This window comes from Stegastes partitus, unplaced genomic scaffold (genome assembly GCF_000690725.1).
Source record: "Stegastes partitus isolate 25-593 unplaced genomic scaffold, Stegastes_partitus-1.0.2 Scaffold39, whole genome shotgun sequence".
NCBI classification, from domain to species: domain Eukaryota; kingdom Metazoa; phylum Chordata; class Actinopteri; family Pomacentridae; genus Stegastes; species Stegastes partitus.
In genome coordinates this window covers 1194173-1214533 of record NW_007577770.1, presented here as the reverse complement: position 1 = coordinate 1214533, position 20361 = coordinate 1194173, and the positions used below count along the sequence as shown (strand labels likewise).

The following is a 20361-nucleotide window of genomic DNA, read 5'->3' as shown; positions in this document are numbered from 1 at the left end:
AACTAACTGTTTCGATTTACTAGTATAATTAATAACTAATATTAAAAATACAGGTGTCACATACAGGGAATCAATGCAACAAAAGTCAGGACTGAGATACAAATACATTTTTTTTTTTTCATAACTTTGTATGTCTACCTTTATTTTTAACGACAGACTCAATCCTCCTCTGTATGGACGACACACATTTCTGGAGAGGTGCTCTGCCATTCTTCTGAGACATGTTTTTCCAGCTTCTCTTTGCTGGAGGGGTTGTGTTGCTCTGCTTTTCTCTTTAAAATACCCCAAAGGTGTTTTACTGAATTCAAGTCAGAGGAGATACTTGGCCAGGTTCTAGTTTTCTTTCTTTCTTTTTTTTCTGTTCTTTTAGAAACTCTTGTATGATTTTGGCAGTGAGCTTTGGATCATTATCATGCTGGAATATCGCTTTTCTGCCAAGCTTCTGCAGACTGGGAGTCATCTTGTAGGCAAGTACTTTGGTATATCCACAGGCATCCATAAATGTCATCTCCCCAACGAATTTTGCACTCATGCAACCCCATATTATCACACTCCCACCTCAGTGCTTCACTGCGGGGACTATGAATTCACTGTGGTTGTCCTGGACAGGTTCCCACCAAACACGCTGAGCTGAAAACTTTATGGTGGTCTCATCTGACCAAAGGATGCGCTCCCAATATTCATATAACATTACGCATAAAGCATTTCATGCATTCTAGCAAAGCTTAATCTTGCAGTTTGTGCCAAAGAGAAAGCAAGGTTGTTTTCTTGGCTATCATCTGTCAAGGTTGATGTTATCTCCTCCACAATGTCTGAGCTGTCACAGAAACTCAGATTTTCACTGATAAGTCCTGTGACAAGTCCGAGGCACCTGCCCATCTAGTTTTCAGAGGTAGATTGTCAAAGCAGTGTACAGTCTGTGGCATCATTTTAGGAGGACGGCCACCGCAGCTTTGATATTTTCATGTTTGATATTGGTGGTATGGCTCAGTCTGTACCTCCTAAATACTGCTGTAACTGCGTTTGGTCTGATTATCAGCTGATAGCTAATATTCCTGTATCTGTTTCCATCTTTTTGAAGCCACACAACTTGATTATTAAATTTCTCTTGTAATTCTTTTACACGAGGTGCCATGACGCAGACATGCAGATGGACAAAACTGAGAAAGTTCTGGTGTTCACAGCTCATTTTATAAGCATGTTCATGCAATTAGGTATACTCAGTTTTGTTTTATTAGTCGCAGATTGTCTACCTTGTGTGTCAGTTATCATGGGTATATTCCTTTTTGTTGCGTTGAGTTCTACCTTTATTTTGTAAAACAGTCTTCACAAAGTATTTGTTGGAGAAAATTGGAGAAAATATTTGCTGACTCAGAAATACTACAATTATTGAGACGCGATGCAATTTGAGATTTGACATTTAGGTGATTTTGCACAAGGGTTTACTTTTGTATACTGTAAGCAGGATCAAAAACATGAGTGATGAGGTTCCAGTCTGAAGAGGCTCCTTTGTCAGCATATGGACTACAGACTTTGTGATATGATCCGAAGAAATACATAGATTTGAGGAGAAAGAGGTATGTGTTTACTGTCAAACTATAAACAGGGTGCTGCTTTTATACTTCTCTGTCAGAGAGATGTTGGTCAAATCCTGCCTTTTCCCCAACTGCAATAGGTAATTTCAGCAGGAAACCGGTCAGTATTTCATCTTGTATTTCTTCAGTGGTGGTCAAATCAGAAACACCTAACAAACACTGGTTTAATACTGCAAATCTAAGAGCTTCTGAGAATTGGCAATATGACGAATCACTACTGCGATACATTACTTGGTGAGCAATTTACAGCGTACGAGAAATGCTGCGGATGGATCTTGAAATAGCAACAGAGGCCGTTCAGAACACGTTAATTAGGTGGAATTCACAGCAGCTGAAACACTCACAGACATCATGGTCAAACACGCATAAAGACAAACACAGAGGAGTGCAGTGAAGTCAGTATAGAACAGTATGGCACATATTTGTTCTTCATGTGTGCTTGTGTGTTAGTTGTGTGATTGTTTATGTTGCCACGTGTGTGTGTGTTTACCCTTCATTCAGTTTGCATTACTCCAGTAGTCAAGTATCCCAGAGTGAGTGTGTGCTCTCAAAGAATTGTCCAGCCATGCGTCAACAGAGCGCTCAGAGGTGACCAGGTTCACAACTCAGCTGTGTTTGTGCGCGTGTGCTCGTGTGTGTAGTACTGTATGTGTTGTGCTGGTTCGGTTCAACAGCGGGTCACTTGGTGGTCATTCATCTGCATGTCATCTGCTAAATGTCACTGCTACACTGTTCTCAGATTCACACACACACACTTGCAAACAAATATGACCACTGTTTCTGCTAAAATTGAATTGTAATCTGTAATTGCTGTGGTGATTTTTTTCCCTCCCCTCATTGCTAACTCAGTCATCTGTTTCATTCCTCCTCTCCTGTTTCTCCATCCTTTCCCTCTTTTCCCTTCCATCCATCCCTTCTCACTCTATCTTTCTGTTTCACTCTCTGCGTCCTTTGTCGTCACCCTCCTCCCTCCCTCCTTCACCATTACCTCATCCAGTCATCCCACCTCTCCTCTCACCCTCATCGCCTTCTCCTCCGTCCCCTCCTGTCTATTCACTCCTCTCCTCCTCCATTTTATCCATCTCTCTTCATCCCCTCCCCATGCCTTCCTCTTTTCCTGCCTCGTTTGTTCCACCCTTTCCTCCCTTGTCTCTCTCATCCCTCCATTATCTTCTTTTCCCCCCCACATCCTTGTCTCTCCCTTTCTCCCTCCTATCTCCTATTAGATATTCCCCTCACCCCCTCTCCCCTGCTCCTCCTCCTCTCTCTCTTCCTCTTTCACTCTCCCTCCGTCACCTGAGGTAGACAGTTCTGTCAGGAGTCGGCCTTATTTACCGCCTCTCTTCGCTCCTGTTTACATTATCGATCGGCAAGGTTGCTTTAGTTCCACCATACATCAACAACCCTCTCTGCCTCCCCCTCTTCCTCCTCCTCCTCCTCCACCCGTCTCCACCCCAGTGTTACGGCTGCTGGCTCACATTACCCTGAAACACAGAGAGAGAGAGCGGGAGAGAGAAAGGGGGTAGAAAAGGGGGGAGCTCAATGGGGAGATGGAAAGCTAGCGGAGCATGTTGGGATGTGTGAGGGATTTATGTCTGAAGGAGAGAGTGTGTTGGATAGTGTGTTATGGAGAATGTGTGGGTGAGTGTGTGAGGCGCAGTGTTAAACAGACAAATTGGATGTGTGTGTGACTGACAGCGAGTGAGTGTGTGTGTGTGTTATGTGTTCAATACGCTGAAAACATACACAATCGTCCAATGTGGCTGCTTGGGGGCTGCTATTTGATTTTACTAACAAATGAGGGATGTGAATCCCCTTTCAGTCAAATTAAACTATAGACACTGTATACTACATCGCCAAAAGTATGTGGACACCAGAACCTTATACTCAGCCAAAGAAATTAACATCATTATACCACAGTAACATTTTCCTGGGAGGATGTTGCAACATGCCTTGAGAGTGTCAGTGAGGTCATCCTGGCCTGGCTCGCAAAGGAATCAAGGTGGATCATGGTTCCACGTTTGTGTCCGTTTGAGGAGCTCTCTGCCTACGCACAGTGACGGATTATGGAAATCCAACCAACGCAGACGCTATGGAGACACGCTTGCGTTCAGGCCTCCAACAAGCCAACAGTAGGCTGCCCTTCGGCGATGACGCCAGGCGTAGGCTGAAGACTGATTGGCGGAAAGGTTGGCTTGAACCGGAAACGTAATGACCAGAGCAGAACCCACAGAAACACTGCAGATGCTACAGGCCTGTTAGTAATTCTCTACATTATAACACTCTTCTATAAAGAAGTTTTATCCATTGTGGATGTCTTTCCACTGCAGAAACTCAGGGCAGGAGCAAGGCAGCATGAACATTTTCAGCCTTTCTGTTTCCACTGCGGTGTAAGATTCAACAGTTTGAACCCCAATGCAGCTTAGAGTGCACCCAACAGTGGCAAGTCGTAGCTACTGGATGTAACTCCAGTTCTATGAGCACACAGGAAATAGAACAGTGGAGGTTTTGACATGTTCTCTTACAAATTTTATGTTGCTGATGGGGCTGCCAGGTGGTGGTTGGTCGCCTCGCAGCTAGAAGATCCGCAGTTTGAGTCCCAGTTAGGACCCCCAGGATCTTTCTGTGTAGAGTTTGCATGTTCTCAGTGTGGGTTCTCACCGGGTTCTCCGGCTTCCTCCCACAAGTCCAGAAACATGCTGATGTTAATTGGTGATTCTAAATTGTCCGTAGGTGTGAATGTGAGTGTGCTTGGTTGTCTGTCTCTAAGTGTAGCCCTGCGATAGACTGGCGACCTGTCCAGGGTGTCCCCTGCCTTCGCCCTAAGTCAGCTGGGATAGACTCCAGCCCCCCCACGACTCTAGTGAGGATTAAGCGGTGTATAGATAATGGATGGATGGATGTTGTTGATGGTGATGTCTGCTGCTAATCCATGAGGAGGAAGCTGCAGAATTGAACCAACCCCTGATGCAACACACACCTGTTTTTCAGTCCTAGACAGAAGTACACTGCCTTTATTCTCCCCAAAACACAACCTTGAAAGAGGTTCTACAGGGGTTGTTCTTGCACAACATGCACAAAGGGCTGCCTTAAGAGGGGCCTGCAAGCTTGTGAAGTGGAAAACAGCTTTATGACTTCTGTTTTTTCTGCACCAGGAGCAAACAAAAGGACAACACACAAAAAAACAGAACACACATGAGAACCAGATAAGCCAATGTTTCCCGTTGTTTCACAGATTTTTGACATTGCAAAGCTCTGCATGGCACCAACACAGCGGCATGTTTTAGCCTTTAGGTCAGGTTAAGGTCAGTCTGTTTCTGCAAGGAGATGATTTTGTGAGCAGGAGCACTGACATGTTGAAACAGGAAAGAGTTCTAATCACAGAGCTGGTGTCTGATCGTCACTGTACATAATCAAATAAAACCTAGGATGCCTCCTAGACACATGTATGTTGCAAGTCAGGTGTTAATCCTATCTGTTCGTTGAGGCATATAAGGCTACAGTGAGGTCCCTTCATCATTTCTGGGTGACATGTTGGCCCTCATGTTTGCTAACTCGTCCTTCAGAGCTCTCAATCAGGTGGTTTTTGGTCTTCCAAGGTTTCTATTGCCTGGAGAATTTAATCTCAGCACAACTTTAGGGATTTTTCCTCTTCTTCTCCTACTGTCCTTGCTGGTGAAGCTGCCTCATCATTTTCCACAAATCAAGTGCCTCACTATTTATTCAGACGGGCTCTGAGAGTGTTGTGCACACGCCACTTGAGTTTTGGATTTGATGTTGAGACCTGTTTGATCAACCAATGTGTCAAGTCTATCTGTCTTTTCTTCAATGTTTTGGTAGTTGGATAAAAGGAAATGATATGAACCCTCATTCTTTCTTCAAGCTGCCTGAACAAGGTCCACTGATTGCCTCTGAGTTTATGTGCAGTGGTTTTGGGACCTGATCTAATCGATGAGGAAAGAGGCAGATTTAACCTCGTCTCACCCTAAACTTAAAAAGGAAGTTAGAGACTGTTTTACACATCACACACACAAACTCTAACACTGTCTCTGTTTGTTGATTAATGAGGGAGAAGCTCAACAGACCGGCTCTTTTGTGCTGATTTTGCACAAGCATTTTTGCTGTGTACCTCACAGCAGCTATAATTGCAGTAGTTGCATACAGTGCAAAAATATTCATCTTATGGCTACATTTTACCATCATGATAGAGGTTAAATTTTTCCCAATTGTCATTACCTGAAAATGCGCACACATCGAGCGTGTAACACATCAGTTTATGATATGTAAAGCAGGAATTTAACACTACCTGCAGAAGAACATTAGCGTGCAACGTAAATTAATGACCGTCATTACCCTGTGGCTGTACATTCCAGTGACATATTGTGTCTTTGCTTTTGTGGGTCTTCAGCAGTCAGTCTGTGACACAGAAGAGGGAATCGTAATGTACTGTTAAAAAAGATATGAAGCTTGTTGGTTTTTAATCTGCAGAACTCATTTCCAAAGGGTCTCAACAACAAACTTCATTGGATCGTAAAAAGGTGGTTGGCGCAATCATTGAAGCCAACTGTCAAGCAACAGGAGGCCAGGTTTTCTCACTGGATGTCTATTTTATTCGCTATTCAACCTCACCTCTTGCTCAGGGAATTGTTTGCTCAGTTTTTTAAATTTCCAACCAGGTTTGATGTTTTCATCCAATGAAGAAAGCTAGTTACACTATTTATTGATTTCTATTTAGTGTTTATGACTCTCTTAGGTGTGTTTATTCTGTATAATGCTTCGAGTGTCTCTTCTACCTCTCTTCAACATCGTTTTTGAGACAGATTTTTACAAAAAATACAAGCAGCAGAACTATTTCCAAAATCATCCTGGCTTTCCATTTGTTTTTACAACATATAATACATACATATTATTGAACACGTGCCAACATATTCTGTTTCCTAAGTTGGAACAAGTACTCAAATGTTTTACTTCTATAAAAGCAGCAATGCTAAACATTAAAAAATACTCTGGTGCACAATTTTGCTCACGTAAATGTACATAAGTATTATAATCAAATGGTACTTAAAGTATTAAAAATCTACTCGGGATGCCCTAATAGGGTGGATTAGAGCAGTTATGGCACAAATCATTTGGGAACAAAAACCCTGAGCAGCAAGACTCTTTTCTGAATCCTTGCTGGATATCTGCTGCATGTAATTCCTCTTCCCTCTTCTCCTACATTTCCCGTCTGTTTCCACTGACACTGTCCAATAAAGGCATAAAAATTGTACAAAAATAACCTTTAAAGTCAGTACTCTCTACTGATTCAGAACTGAGTTATATTTTTAATATGTTATATCTTCGGATTACTGTTACTCATGCATTAATAACAAAACAGAATTATAATGTTCCAGCTGTTTTAGTCAGGCTCACTTTATGAACTGCAAAGCATAGTATCATAATAATAGTTGTATTTTTAAAGAAAATCCTACTCTGTAAAGTAGCTAATAACCACAGTGGTCAGACAGATTTATGGAGGAAAAAGTACAATAGTTCTATATGATTTTAATGGGTTAGAACTTGAAATACAAATACTGTTCATGAGCACAATATTTAATTAATGTGACATCCGAAACTATCGCCGCAGTCTTTTTCTTTTATGTCAGTTGTTCTCTGGTAGAAAGCCCCTCTCCTCACAAAGTGCTAATGTCCTCTGTGGTTTTATCTCGTTTTCCGCCTGAGAATACTGTAGTGCTTATCAGATTGATTAGAATACGATGCTAAGAAGCTTCTTTCATCAACGTGTGAAAACACAAATCAGTCTGACCTAATTATAATACAAAAAGCTTCTTTCTCACAGACGGCATTGAGACCTTTTTCTGAAAAATACTACTTTACTTGTTTTATTAAGGCCCGTCACACTGTGTGATTGTCTTGGAAAAACACTGATAAACAGGCTGAACAACTTTATGAAAGGAAATGGCACAGACAGGTAGATCGGCAAGGGAAACAGTGAGAAACGCAGGAGGAGAAAAGCTAAATAAATTTTGCATGCGTGTTGCAAATTCAGCGAGAGACAGCGAGAGATTGTGTGTGTGCATGTGTGTGTGTGCATGTGTGTGTGTGCATGTGTGAATGTTTGTGTATCTCCTCTCTTTCATGAGTGGGCGTTTCACTGGCATGAACCTTAAGAAAACTTGACTGAGTGCCATCCGGTGACACCCGCTTTTTGTCACCCATTCCAGCTTTTTTCCTGCTTATTGTCATCACCCCTTTTTTGCTTCTCCCCACCCAACCCTCTGCTCCATCTCCTCCCTTTCCTCCTCTTCCCCCCCCTCCCTGTGGCCTCTCACCATTCTTACCTGGGAGGCCACGAGTCACTGCTCCTGCTTTTCATACTCAACAGCCATCCATTCGTCCATCCTTTCCCCTCCCCTTTCTCTCCCTCTCTCTCTTCTCATACCTCCATCTGTCCCTCGGCTTTCTTTATCTGACTTTAAAGCAGGAGGCAGGAAAAAAGGCTAGCTGGTCCTTTGTGTGCTTGGCCTCAGTTTGTGCTCAGCCAAGCGGACACAGCTCTTAAATCCAGGCCCAGGCTTTGGCACAATAGGAAGGCTCAGGTCTTGTAAAGGCCCCTATGGTCCTTCCTATCTCTTTCCACCTTTCTCTGAAAAAGACAGAGAGGCAGTTATTCTAAACAGGAGCACAAGAGTGGACAGGAAAGGAGGGGGAACAAGATGCAGATGCTTAAAGGAGTGGACATAATTCTCTTCATCAGAGAGCAGCGGCAAAGACACTCTTTACTCCCTCTCACTCCCGCTCTCCAACGCTCTTTCCCTGAGCCAAGCAACACTGGAGCTTTTTTTTTTTTTCATCCCCTTTTCTCCTTCAAGGCGAATGAATTAACTGAATGAATTAACACCAATGCTGCTACTGCTGTGATCATCATCATCATCACGTCCTCCTCATCTGCAGCAGCAGTTTTGACGAACCTTTTTAACACCTAGAACGATCGCACTGCTGACGCCGAGGCAGGAAGAAGCAAAGATGTCGACAACCTTGTCAAAAAAAAAAAAGAAAAAAGAGGAGGAAAGAAAAAAAAAAAACTCCCCAACTAGCAAAGTATCACAGTCTGGGTGCTACAGTCTTTAGCCCAGAGCCTTGTCAAGTCTCTTGGCACTACTAAAGAAGAAACCTTACTGCTGATGATGATGGGGGAGGAGGTGAGACGGGTAGAGGAAAGGGAAGGCGGGAAGTAGATGGAAGTGAGATACAGGGGAGAAAGAGGGACCAAATTTAGGAGTGAGGAAGAGGAAAAAAGAGAAGGGGTGAAAAGGCATAAAGGTGAGGAAGAAGATGAGAAGAACAGGAGCAAACAAGGTGTTTAAGTTGTTGATCACGACAGGCAGAAGCGACATATTTTCAAAGGAAGACAAACAGACGAGAGAGAGCGAAAGGGTGACAGGCGAGGCAAAGAGACGGAGGTCTTGGAGGAGAGGAAGAGGGGGAGTCCGGGAGAGCTGCAGTGAGGATTTTAATTAGCGGTAATTGGCCACCGAGGGAACAGAAACTGGGAGACGGGAGGCAGGGAGGGAAGCGAGGGGAGCGTACCAGCCAGTTTCTGACAGAATGATATCTCTCTTGCTTTGTGCCTCTTTATTTCCTTCAGCACTTTTTCTATCCGCTTCCAGCTCCATCTTGTTTTCCCTCCATCTTTTTCCACCTCCAACTGTGTGACTCCCACTTTCCCCAAACAGTCTCTTTCACACTCTGCCAGTTTCCCCCTAAAACACAAAACACTACAAATACAATGCACAGTATTTGGCACACGAGACAACATAAAGCAATAATACTGAAAAGCTTTGCACAGTTCAGTGAGGCACATGATATATTTAAAATGTTATTTGCGGTCTTCGGGTTCCAAAAAAATCTAGAAAAAGATTTGATAAATGTATGTATGACCTGCAGTTAACTCGCACAAAACATGAACACACTTCATCACTTGTAGTGATGAATTATGACAGGACTGCAGCTCTGCTCTACTCTACAGCTTTTCAACATCGTATAGCTCATTGCTTTGTTTGGTCACTTCTATTATGTTTCCATTTCACTTTCAGCTGCATCAGGAAGGTTTTTTTTTTCTTCTTTTTTTTTTAAACTATGAAAACACACTGCTCAGCACCAAACAGAAAACAGACACACTGTTTTTTTAGGTTTAGGCACTGAAATTATGTGGTTACTTTTCTGAAAATAATGTACTTTGGTTGACTTTTTAACAGCAGCAGCTGCATGTTACAAGTTGGATTTAAGTTTTAGGAAAAATTACACATTTGGGTGAAAATATGACCCTTTCACAATACGTCTGAACACTCTCTATTTTCTGCTTTATCAGTTTGATCAATGGCAAAATAAAGTGCAGAGGTATGTTGAGTTGTAATTTAGTTGTTCCCTCAGAATTCAGCAGACAGTTAAGTTGTACAGAAACTATAGTAGTTTTTGGGAGCTAATCCAAAAGGTGACAACACAGTGTGTCAGTGTCGAGTTCACAGCTTGTTTCCATTTCTATCCCCAAGTGGCTAAGAAATCACTTATTGAAGGTTTACAGCACTTGAGCAGATCTTACAGGAAAATGCAAGCACCAATCAGCGCTTACTCAACACTGTAATTGCTGAGATCTGGAAACACAGAACCCTGCAGAAAGTGGGTACAAGTGAGAAACAAACACAAGCTGCCCGACAAACTACAGGTTACAAACAAGTCAACAGTTTTGCCAAATCACCTGCTAATTTATTTAAAAGTAAAACAGAAAATGAGCACAACTGAAAAATGTAAGATTCTAAAATCAAACTATTGTGGTCTGCTGTGGTGGACGTTTAGTTCAGTGAAGGGTACTGATTTTACTCTTCACTTGCTTTTTGACTACAGAATGGATTTGACTGACCTTGGACCTCGATTTTTAGTTATTGTTTTGCCAGATTATCTGAATTACATTCACGGGAGATTATTGTGTCTTAGAGCTTGCTGCCTGTTGTCTTACTCTTTACCTTTTGCTCTGTATTTGCAGTCTCGTGAGGATTATGTCTGCAAGTCTCTGCTTTGACATCACTAAAGCAGAGTGCTGCTGTGGCTGGAGGTGAATAGCGCTTATGGTACTGATCTCATGTTGCCAATCCCTCTCTCTCTCTGTTATTCTCTTCAGACCCGCCCTCCTGCACCTTGCGTCCCCAGTGTCGCATCTCGACGTGTTTAGCAGGGGAGCAGGGCTGGCTGGGGAATAGGTTAGCAGGGTTACATCTGTGTTTATCAGTACACGGGTGAGCCCTGGGGCTCTGGGTCGTCTGGACAACACATTGGCCAACACTCCCTTGTCTGGCAACTGCAAAACACATAATAGCACTCACCTACACATGTGTAAAAGCATATTACAGCATCCACCGGGCTCACAAGTGAGCAATATGCTCATTTTACATATACACAAACATACCGCTCCCAAACCGTTCCACTACTAATCAAGTCCCCCTAATTAGAGGGGCTTAAATGCCCCAAACTTGACAGTTGCTGATTTAACTGCTTTTAAGTTTTGGTTAATGTGATTTTAGGCAGGGCCTGCTTGAAATTTTCCAGCTGTCATTTGTCAGCATCCCCAAATTGCATGAGACTCTTTCTAAACAGCAGCAGTAGTGTGCCATGCGCTCCGGTTGTTGCTAGGTTACAATACTGGGATGCTGCTGGCTAAGTGGCTGCGGGATCATCGACGGACTCTCTGCATGGAGGGCTGACAGCAGGTCCTCTGGACCATTTGGCAACTCGCGTGTCAGATGCTCTTGAAATCCCACATCTGGTGGCAAGCCCATACAAATCAAGATCAAAGTGTTGGCTTTGAGATTGGCCCTGTCTGTCAACCTCCCTGGCTCTCTCCTGTCGAGTTCCATTTTCATTTCTCGCCCTTTTCCACGGCATCGCTCTGCTTCCACATCGTCCTCTGCCTGCATTGTTTTCCCTCCTTTGCTTTCTCTCTGTTGTTGCTGTCTTGCTTCTCTCTCCCTCCTGCGGCGAGGTAATCAAGCCCTGTTGTGAGTGTTTAAGCATTGGAGCAGACGCACGTTGAATTATTCTTGGGACTTAATACTTTGTCTAGGAGGAGAGAGCCAGTCTCTGTACCACATGCTGCGTAATGGCCACGCTCACATGAATGCAACACAAAGCGGCTCGCACACACACACACACACACACACACCCACACACAGTTTGTCAGCCGGTGAGTCAGAAAGATGTCAGTCACGTCGATCTCATGCTGACAGAGTTACAGGTAACAGAGCGATAGGACCTGACAGACAGCTCTCACTGTAGTGTATACACTGATATAGTGCACTGCACACTGTGTACACTGATACAGAGTAAACAGTCTGCATATGCATAGCACCAGGCTGCACGATCGACTACATGATGAAAGAATGCACACAGTGACGAGCAGCAGCATCCACTCACACACAAAAAAATTACATCTAACATCCTCAAAGTTAAACAAGTAAACCACAAAGAAGAACAGACAATGTAAGAACTCATCTCCTGCTAATTCCCTGCTGTCTTCAGCTCCCTCACATCTCTCCTCTCCCCCACGTTGCTTCGTTGATTTTTTTTTTTACCACTCTCCTACTCTCTCCTTATCTATCTCTTTTCCTCCTGCTCTCCATTCTGCCTTGAGCTCGCCTTTATCAGCGCTTCTCTCTCCTTTTTTCTCTCTCTTTTTTCTCTTTTCTGCCACTGTGAACTTAAACTCTCTGTGGAACCAGAAGCTGATATCACACAGTCGCAGTGTTGCTTTAATCTCTCGCTCGCACAAACGCACTGTCAGACACGCACACACACCTGGGTGGCCATTATTATGTACAAAGCTCGGCTACTGCATTACTGCCATGCCTGTTAGGGCCATGCTTCTGTCTAACTCCACACCTCCAGATTTCTTTTTCATTTTTATCAGCCCCCATCCAAAGCTGACTCAAGTGATGTCATCACTTGAGGCAATTTATCAGATTTTATGCAGCTCCCTCTGGAGCCCCACATGGGCTTCAACTTTCTTCACAAATTTAGTAGTATTCCCCCAGAGCTGTGAATACACTTTGATGTCTGCGATGAAAATCAGTGGAGTTCCCCTTTAAAAAAATCCAATTTAGAAGAATAACTCTGGTACTGACAGTCTTGTTATCTATAATACACTGAATGATAACCTCATCATTATTTTGTCAAATTTTGTATTAAGCATTCCGTGCTGGGGTAGCGCTGCACTTCCAAGCAGAGCTGATATAAATTAGTCAATTAAACCAGTAGCTCCCACTCTCACTTCAGACATGGTGCAACTGACAGACCAAGCAGGCAGCCAAGCTGAGAAAGAAGCGAGCGCTGGTGGCGATACAGGACAGGAAAATGTATCTGATACAGAGGAGAGAAAAATTTGGATGAAGCTTTTTCTGAAAACACATCAACTGCTATACTGGCCATCGTGCCCCAAAAATCCCTCTGTACTTTGAGTGCAACAGCTTAACGAATATTCAGCACAGTAGGGAACACAGACACCCAACAACACTTCAATCTGAAGCCAGAAAAAAGTTTTTAAAAAGTATGTTTGCCTTCTCCGTGAAAAAAAAAGGATTATTAAGGTCCTCTAAACTTACTAAACCGACAGATGAATAGTTAAAGTTTGTCTCTGAGCATTGATTAAGCCCCTAAAACTCTGATCATCAGCTCACCTCCGATTCTGCTAAAACTGCTCTTTGCTACCCAATGGCAAGTTGTAATATCAGAGCAATTCAGCCACGTATGTTCTGAAGCTGGAAAACGATTCTGAAGAAGAAGAATATCATCGAAAGCCCCACCACACAAGTTTAGTTTATTAAATACGAAACCCAAGAAAAGCAAGTTGGCATTTTTGGGACAGTCACTGATACTCTGGAGTTTCAAGGCAGAAATGCTCAGCCATAGAGTTGGCAGCTTATTTTGCTCCTGATATGTCTTCTAGCCTATAAAAAAAGCACCATATGGACATGTTAACAAGGTGAATCACTAAAGCAGAGTGGTGCTGTTACTGGATGTGAAAGCGATAATGGTTCTGATCTCATGTTGTCAATCTTTTTTTCATCATTCTCTGCACACCCTCCTGCACCTTCCACTCCCATGTTGCAGGCGCTTATTTTGCTTATAATATGTTTTCCAGCATTTACAATACATGATATGCACGTGCCAGCAAGGTAAAAAACTATATTTTCCTAGAAGCAGGTCTTTACATTTTGACAGGACTTATACTTGCAGAGGAAGGACTTGGTCAAGGTAAAATATTCTGCCTTTTTATCTATTTGTATTGGCCTATTTTTCTATCTTGTTCAGCCAAAACTTCCACTAGACTACATGGGCAGTGGGGTCTTTTTGCACAGTTAACAGCATTTGACTTTATTTAAAGTGAGACAACACAATTTAATCCCAGCAAGAGTTGTCCAGGTAAGTGATACTGGACAGCACTGTGGGTTTCTATGGTGCAATAAATGCGTGACTTCTACTTTCAAAATTAATTAAATCTTTTTGCTTAACAATTTCATTTTGGACTTTACATTTCTGCTGGTCAGATTGTGTTTGTTTTTCAGATTCACATTTTCCCAATTTTCTTTTTTTTTCTTTTGTATTGTTGGTTAATTTTATACCTTAAAGTCCCTAAAATATTCAAATAAAACTGTTTGAGTTGTTGACATATCCAAAGTAATACAGTATACAATCAGTAAAAAGCTGCTAGAAGTAAACAAAACTTCCAGGTTGGAAGTCACTCAGTTACTTGAGTTGCTTAATCAAAGAAAATTAATTGCAAAAACTACCCTTTTTTGGGTCATTTTTGAGTCTCTAAAATTCAATAATATGCTGCTTTTCTGTGTTTAATATACTAAAAACTTAATATCTTTAAGTTTTGAGCTGCTGGGCGGACAAAACAAACAATCTGAAGATGTTACTTTAGGCTCTTGTAATAATCACATTTTGCTTTTGTACTGTTGAATAAACAACTCATCAATTAACAGAAAAAAAACAATGACTATAATAATTTCTGTAAATTTTATTGAGTCAAAACACCAGGGTGATATTTTTTTTAATCAGATTTAAGATCATCAAACTAGCTAAACAAAGAGACTGTACACATAATGTTGGAGTTGTCTGAGTTATTTAATAAAAATGAAGTAAGTGGTGCTCTGTTGTTCTTATCAACGCCGCATACTGATGCTACCTACAGTCACATGCTGTGTTTTAGACAAAAGGAAGTAGAAGGATTTTTCAACTAGAATACTTCGAAAAGTGTTTCTTGTCATGTTGAAACTTGAGTTCCATCACATTTTACACGCTCCTGTGGAGAGCCACTTATTAATTGAGTGCCATTTACTTTGCTATAAATGGAACGCAGTGAGTGACATTATACATACATATGAGTTTTTGCTGGTGTTCGATTTTGCGCTGAAAAGGAAAACTGATGTACCGTAAGTCCTCTGCAAGGGAGAATGTGAAGAATATAACAGTCCTCCATTGTTTTTGAGCAGCACAACTCTATTATTTATGTTTTATTTATTATTATTTTCTATTTATAAAGTTGTTTAACCTTTATGTTGCTTTGGAACCCAACTGTGCAGATTGCTCTTTCTCAGCAACATCCGATGTCACTGTAACACTGACTCACACATGGAAGCAGTCCAGTGGAACCACACTGAGCAGCCTCGCTGGAGTTGCTGGAAGTTACACAAACGCTCTTTGTACTCACACTTTGCTGGGAGGCCGTAGCCGCAGGTGATCTTGGCTTCTCCCGTCTCGCAGCCGTGGAGGGAAGCACACTCCTTTTTCAGCAAAGGACCTGCAGCGCGGTGGATCGCTCCGTCCACTGGAAAAGAGACGACAGGAGATTTAGAGAGTTGGCCTACTTATGTGAATCCCCTGCAATCTGACTACTTACAGGAGTCGAAATGTTGTTTGAAGTCCAGCAGACACATTTACTGGAGTCAAAGCTTAGTGTTAAAAGGACCTGGATAACGTCAGCATTAGTGGTGAACGGCTGAATTTCCTGTCTTCTGCTGGTTGCTCACTTTTTGCTCCAAATCCAGCTTTTTTTCCCCTTGTAATAAGTCAAAGCATCTGTCTCTCTGTATGTCAGTCTATTTAATGGATTTTAGGGCTACTGCCTTAGTTAATTACTTGATTTAATGTGTTATTAAGGACTCAGCTGACTTTGACTTTTTGGTCAATTAGTCTTTATTAATTAAATTTTCATAAATCTACATAATATTCAGAAATGTGTATCTATCTTTGATCCCCACCACATCTAAAGACCGTGACTGTGTTCATTTCCAGGAGGGCAATGATGCAGCAAAAGCAATTTTACAGCTGTGCCAATTACAGTTTCAGTCAGAATCTTTGCACCCCTTGCAGTCAGACACATTTCCGTAAAGTTAATATTTATACAGTCTTGATCTGAACAGCTTTATTATTAATATTCTGGGCATTATGGACTCAAGAAAGCAGCATTTAACTTTATCTAAATCATATTTGAAAGAAAAAGACAATGTAGAAAGAAGAAATTTTACTAAAACAAGCTCCAACAAGAATGTTCCTACCCTGAGCAATTCTTTTTAAAGCCAATGTAGTTCTAAATTTTATAGTACAGGAGTATAACAGGAATTATGATGAAATAGATTTTTTGTGATTCAATTGGCTCATGATCAGAGAGGGTATGCCATGGTCAGCTGGGGACAGTGGAGGTAGTTAAAGATTTACAGATCCAAGACCCAACCCTGTCTTCTGGATATTACGTTTACTTAATGATAATTTGCAACAGCCAATTTGTTTTGTAATGTTTTTGGAGGTTTTTTAACATAATGAGGAACCTTTTTGAGTATTTCAAAGTGGTTTATGTTCTCAGTTGAAGGTTGGCAAAGGAGAAATGAAAGGAAATTAGGAAACAAAAGAGATTGGAAATGACGTACTTGAATGAGGGACATGCTTCGTCATTACAAACTTGGCCACCAGAGCACCCACAGGACATATTTCCAATGGCAGCGTCTGCAAAATGTCCACTAACTGCATATATTTCATTTCATTTGTATATATCATCTGCCTTCGCAATACAACGTCAAGAACTATCAGCGAAAGAATGGCTAATGTCAAAGCGCTTGATTAAGCAGAAGGAACTATTCTGATTAGATAATGGAAAAGTGAACTGACCAAGACAAGAAATGACTACTTTATTAATATAAACCCAACATCACAATTATTCCTTCAACCTCAAGCAGACAACTTTTGTCTACCTAAACCAAGGTTGCTCAAAGTCTGGACTTAGGTTCATTTTCAGACCAAATGGCAGGTCATTTCGGACCCAACCCACCCTTACAAGCATAAATCATGAGATGTAGTGTTTTATACTTTGAAAGACACACAATAATCTATAAACTGTTACTGACATTGAAAATCAGTGGCGACTGGTTAATACAGGGTTCAGGGGCGCCATAAAAAGTAGTTCTCAAATGTCAAATTAAATTGTAATTAATTATAACAAAATAATAATAAAATTAACAATGACGGTCATATTCTTTTGATATATTAACAATATTGGTATTATTGACATATTTAATATAAGTCTTTACTGTGTGTTTACTAATTTTACACTTCCAGGGTGCGGGTCGCCGGCCACATGAGTGTGTATGTAGCTCGAAAAACTTGTCGTGATCATGTGACCTCGGCCCGGGCTCTGATTGGCAGCTGCAGACTCTCACACGGGACGCAGCTCGGTGCGTCCCGGACCCTCCCACTTTTGCTGTAAGCCAATTAATTTTGTCTTTATTTGCTTTTGTCTTCTGTGGTTGGATATCAAAACTGTCCTTCGACATTCTTACGACTGCGCTTTCTGACACGGCCTTTCCCCTCTTCTACTAAATGGCAGCTACTGTTGTGACTAATGCATTGGCCTGCTGTCAGTGGAGAAAAGACGGCTCGTAGAAAAGAGCGTGTGTAGTGTTCATGTAACTGGGTTTAACCTCGGACAAATCTGACGTGAGCATGCCCTAGTTTATTATTTTTAAAGTCATTTTTGGTCGCACACCGGTCAGGGCACACCACAGCCACCAAACAGCATCTACCATAGCCTGCTATGTGGGGCGTTTAGGGAGCATCAGTAAATCGTAGCGTCTATCGATAAGAAAATGTTCAGCAACTCATATGTTTTGCCTTTGACCAGGTGGGAGGTGCAACAAAATGAGAAAGTGGGTCGTACTGGTACTGCCAGTGAAAAAGTCAGTCTGGAGCCCTGAATAGTGTTTTTTTCCCCCCATTATTTATGTTGTGTGTTTTGAGTTTGTACAGATTCTGTAAATATTGCTTTAAGTTTGATGAATGGTTTTGAAATTTAGTTCTGGTAATTCTTGATAACGTTACATTATATTATGATTAGAATATCCTCCAAAAGTACACAATTTGCATTCCTGTAAATGGTTGTGCCTGATGTTACTCATATTCTAATTTCTGATTTTAAATAAAAGGTCATTTGCACACTGCGCCCCCCCACCAAAAATTTTCACCAGCCGCCACTGTTGAAAATACTGTGTAGCTGGAGATTATTCACAGAGATCCTGTTTTCAGATAAATGTGGTTTTAAATGTAGCCTATTTCCCCCATCTTGAAATTACTGTCTGGAAAGTGTTGTGTGTTGTTGTTGCTGCCAAGTTAATGCGTTAAAGTTACACCACAGAAATTGATATCAGCTGCAAGATTACAGATACAAAATGTGTCTCATTTTCTCCAGCGTACAATTTAAATAACTAAGGGAAGCAGTTGTAGTAGAATTTGTCTCAGTCAGAAATAAAGATGGACTCAGTGGCAGACTGTGTTCATGTTTGCCCAGGCACAAGTGTTGTGATGCTTGCTGTGTAATCACGTATGAGGGTTCAGAGGTCACATGTTAGTCTATTGTTTTTACTGTTGTTTCACTATTACTGCTATCTTCATATTTATTGCTTCTTTGTATGTTGTTTACTTTCCTGTATCTGTATATCAAGTACAGCACCTGGTTCAAAATGGGACTATATAAATAAAATTTAACTCATTTCAGTGTACAACAGACCTGTGTACACCCCTGTGCAATGACTTGAATGTCAGATGATTCAAAAGTTTATCACCTTACAGTAATTGTAACACTTATAAGGTAAACAGTGCTCCTCCCCCTCGTTGTTACTCCTCCCCCTCACATAACGAGGGGGAGGAGCAACAACCCCAAACTGAAACTGAAACTCAGGTGTTAATGGCTCCTTAAGGATATAAGTATCTGGAACTCCCAACTTGTCAGTCAGAACTGATGAAGCCTCTTGGATGAGACGTGAAACGTCTTCAAGGAACTCAAGCGAGTCCAGTTGCTACGATTAATCTACCAGAATTCACTGCTAGGACTACACATTCAGTGTGGTCCTTCTGGCCAGGTTCATATCTGGATTCTATTGGAGCTGAACAAATTTATCTTCACCATCAAATATGTGCACCCAGTTTTCATCAAGCTTCTTCTCGTGTTAAGTTTCATCTGACAATTTCGTGCCAAAGTGCTGGCAAGACTTCTGCTCTTAAAAGCTGATGTTATGCAATGTCCGTCACACTGTCTGAACTGTCAGAAACACTGATAACCACTGATAACCACTGTGGCACTTGCCTGTTTGTTTCAAAGGTATATTATGGTAGTTGTCGTCATTTTAAGATGACAGTCCCCACAGCTAGTGGTACTCATTCAATGGCTCTTGATTACTGCTGCTACTGTGTTTGGACTGATTTTTAGTTGGCCACTGATTTTCCTGTATCATTTTCCATCTTTGTGAAGTAACACAATGAGATTTTCTTTTCCCAATGATCCATGACACAGACAAGCAGTCCATAGATCCAAAATTTCTAAAAGCTCTGGCACTCATTTTGCAACCATATTAAAGCAATTAGGCTGATTTGAAATAACAGGTGTACTTAATTTTGCTTCAAAGATCACAAGGTTTCTAACTTGTCAGTGATTAACACATGTGTTTACTTTTCTACTTTGGGGCCTGTATTTTTAATTAAGTCTTTATAAAGTATTTGTTTTTGAGTGTTTACAAAAAGAAACAGTCTATTGTCAACTTAGAGATAATGCAATAATTAAGGGGCAACACAATTTTGAATGATTTTACATTTACGTGATATTGCACAGGGGTGTCTCTGTACTTCTGTTGTATATTGTACACGGATGCAAATGACTACAGGCAAACACTGCCGTTTCCCAACTAGGCCAGAATGTGTTTTAAATATCTCAACTGTCCTGATCTTGAATGTATGTTGTTTAAACAGTATATTAAATGTCAATGTTATGACCAATCGCTATGGATCTCTGACCATAAATGCAAATCACATGCACACTTTTGAGCAATCTGTTTGAGAACCACTGGCATAAACCTAAACACCGTGCTCTAGTGGCAAAGTCCTGGGCTTTGTACACTCACCATTGACCCTGTCCTCCTCCCTGTGATTTACATGCAGTACATACTCATTACACTCCCTACACTTGGGGTTTGGGGGGGGGGGACCTAAACAAAACAAAACACTTGCACTCAACACAATCCTGCTAGCAATTATGTCTCCTTCTAAATGTAAACAAAAACAAATGAGGAAAATACAGTGTAAATACTTTCCAGAGGAGAGGACTGAAAGACTGTCCACATTTAAATGTTATTGTGTTGGAATGTTAACAACCAGCATCCCAGTAATTTAA

The 20361-nt window shown here is 41.4% G+C and overlaps 1 protein-coding gene across 1 annotated transcript in view; it reads right to left on the bottom strand.

The window, feature by feature from the left end:
• LOC103374315 (mono-ADP ribosylhydrolase 1) overlaps positions 1-20361 on the bottom strand; it is a 124396-nt gene that overhangs the window by 17419 nt on the left and 86616 nt on the right. The window contains exon 5 of the mRNA XM_008304391.1: positions 15361-15477. Within this exon, the coding sequence (XP_008302613.1) occupies positions 15361-15477 (117 nt within the window). The remainder of the gene's footprint in view (positions 1-15360; positions 15478-20361) is intronic.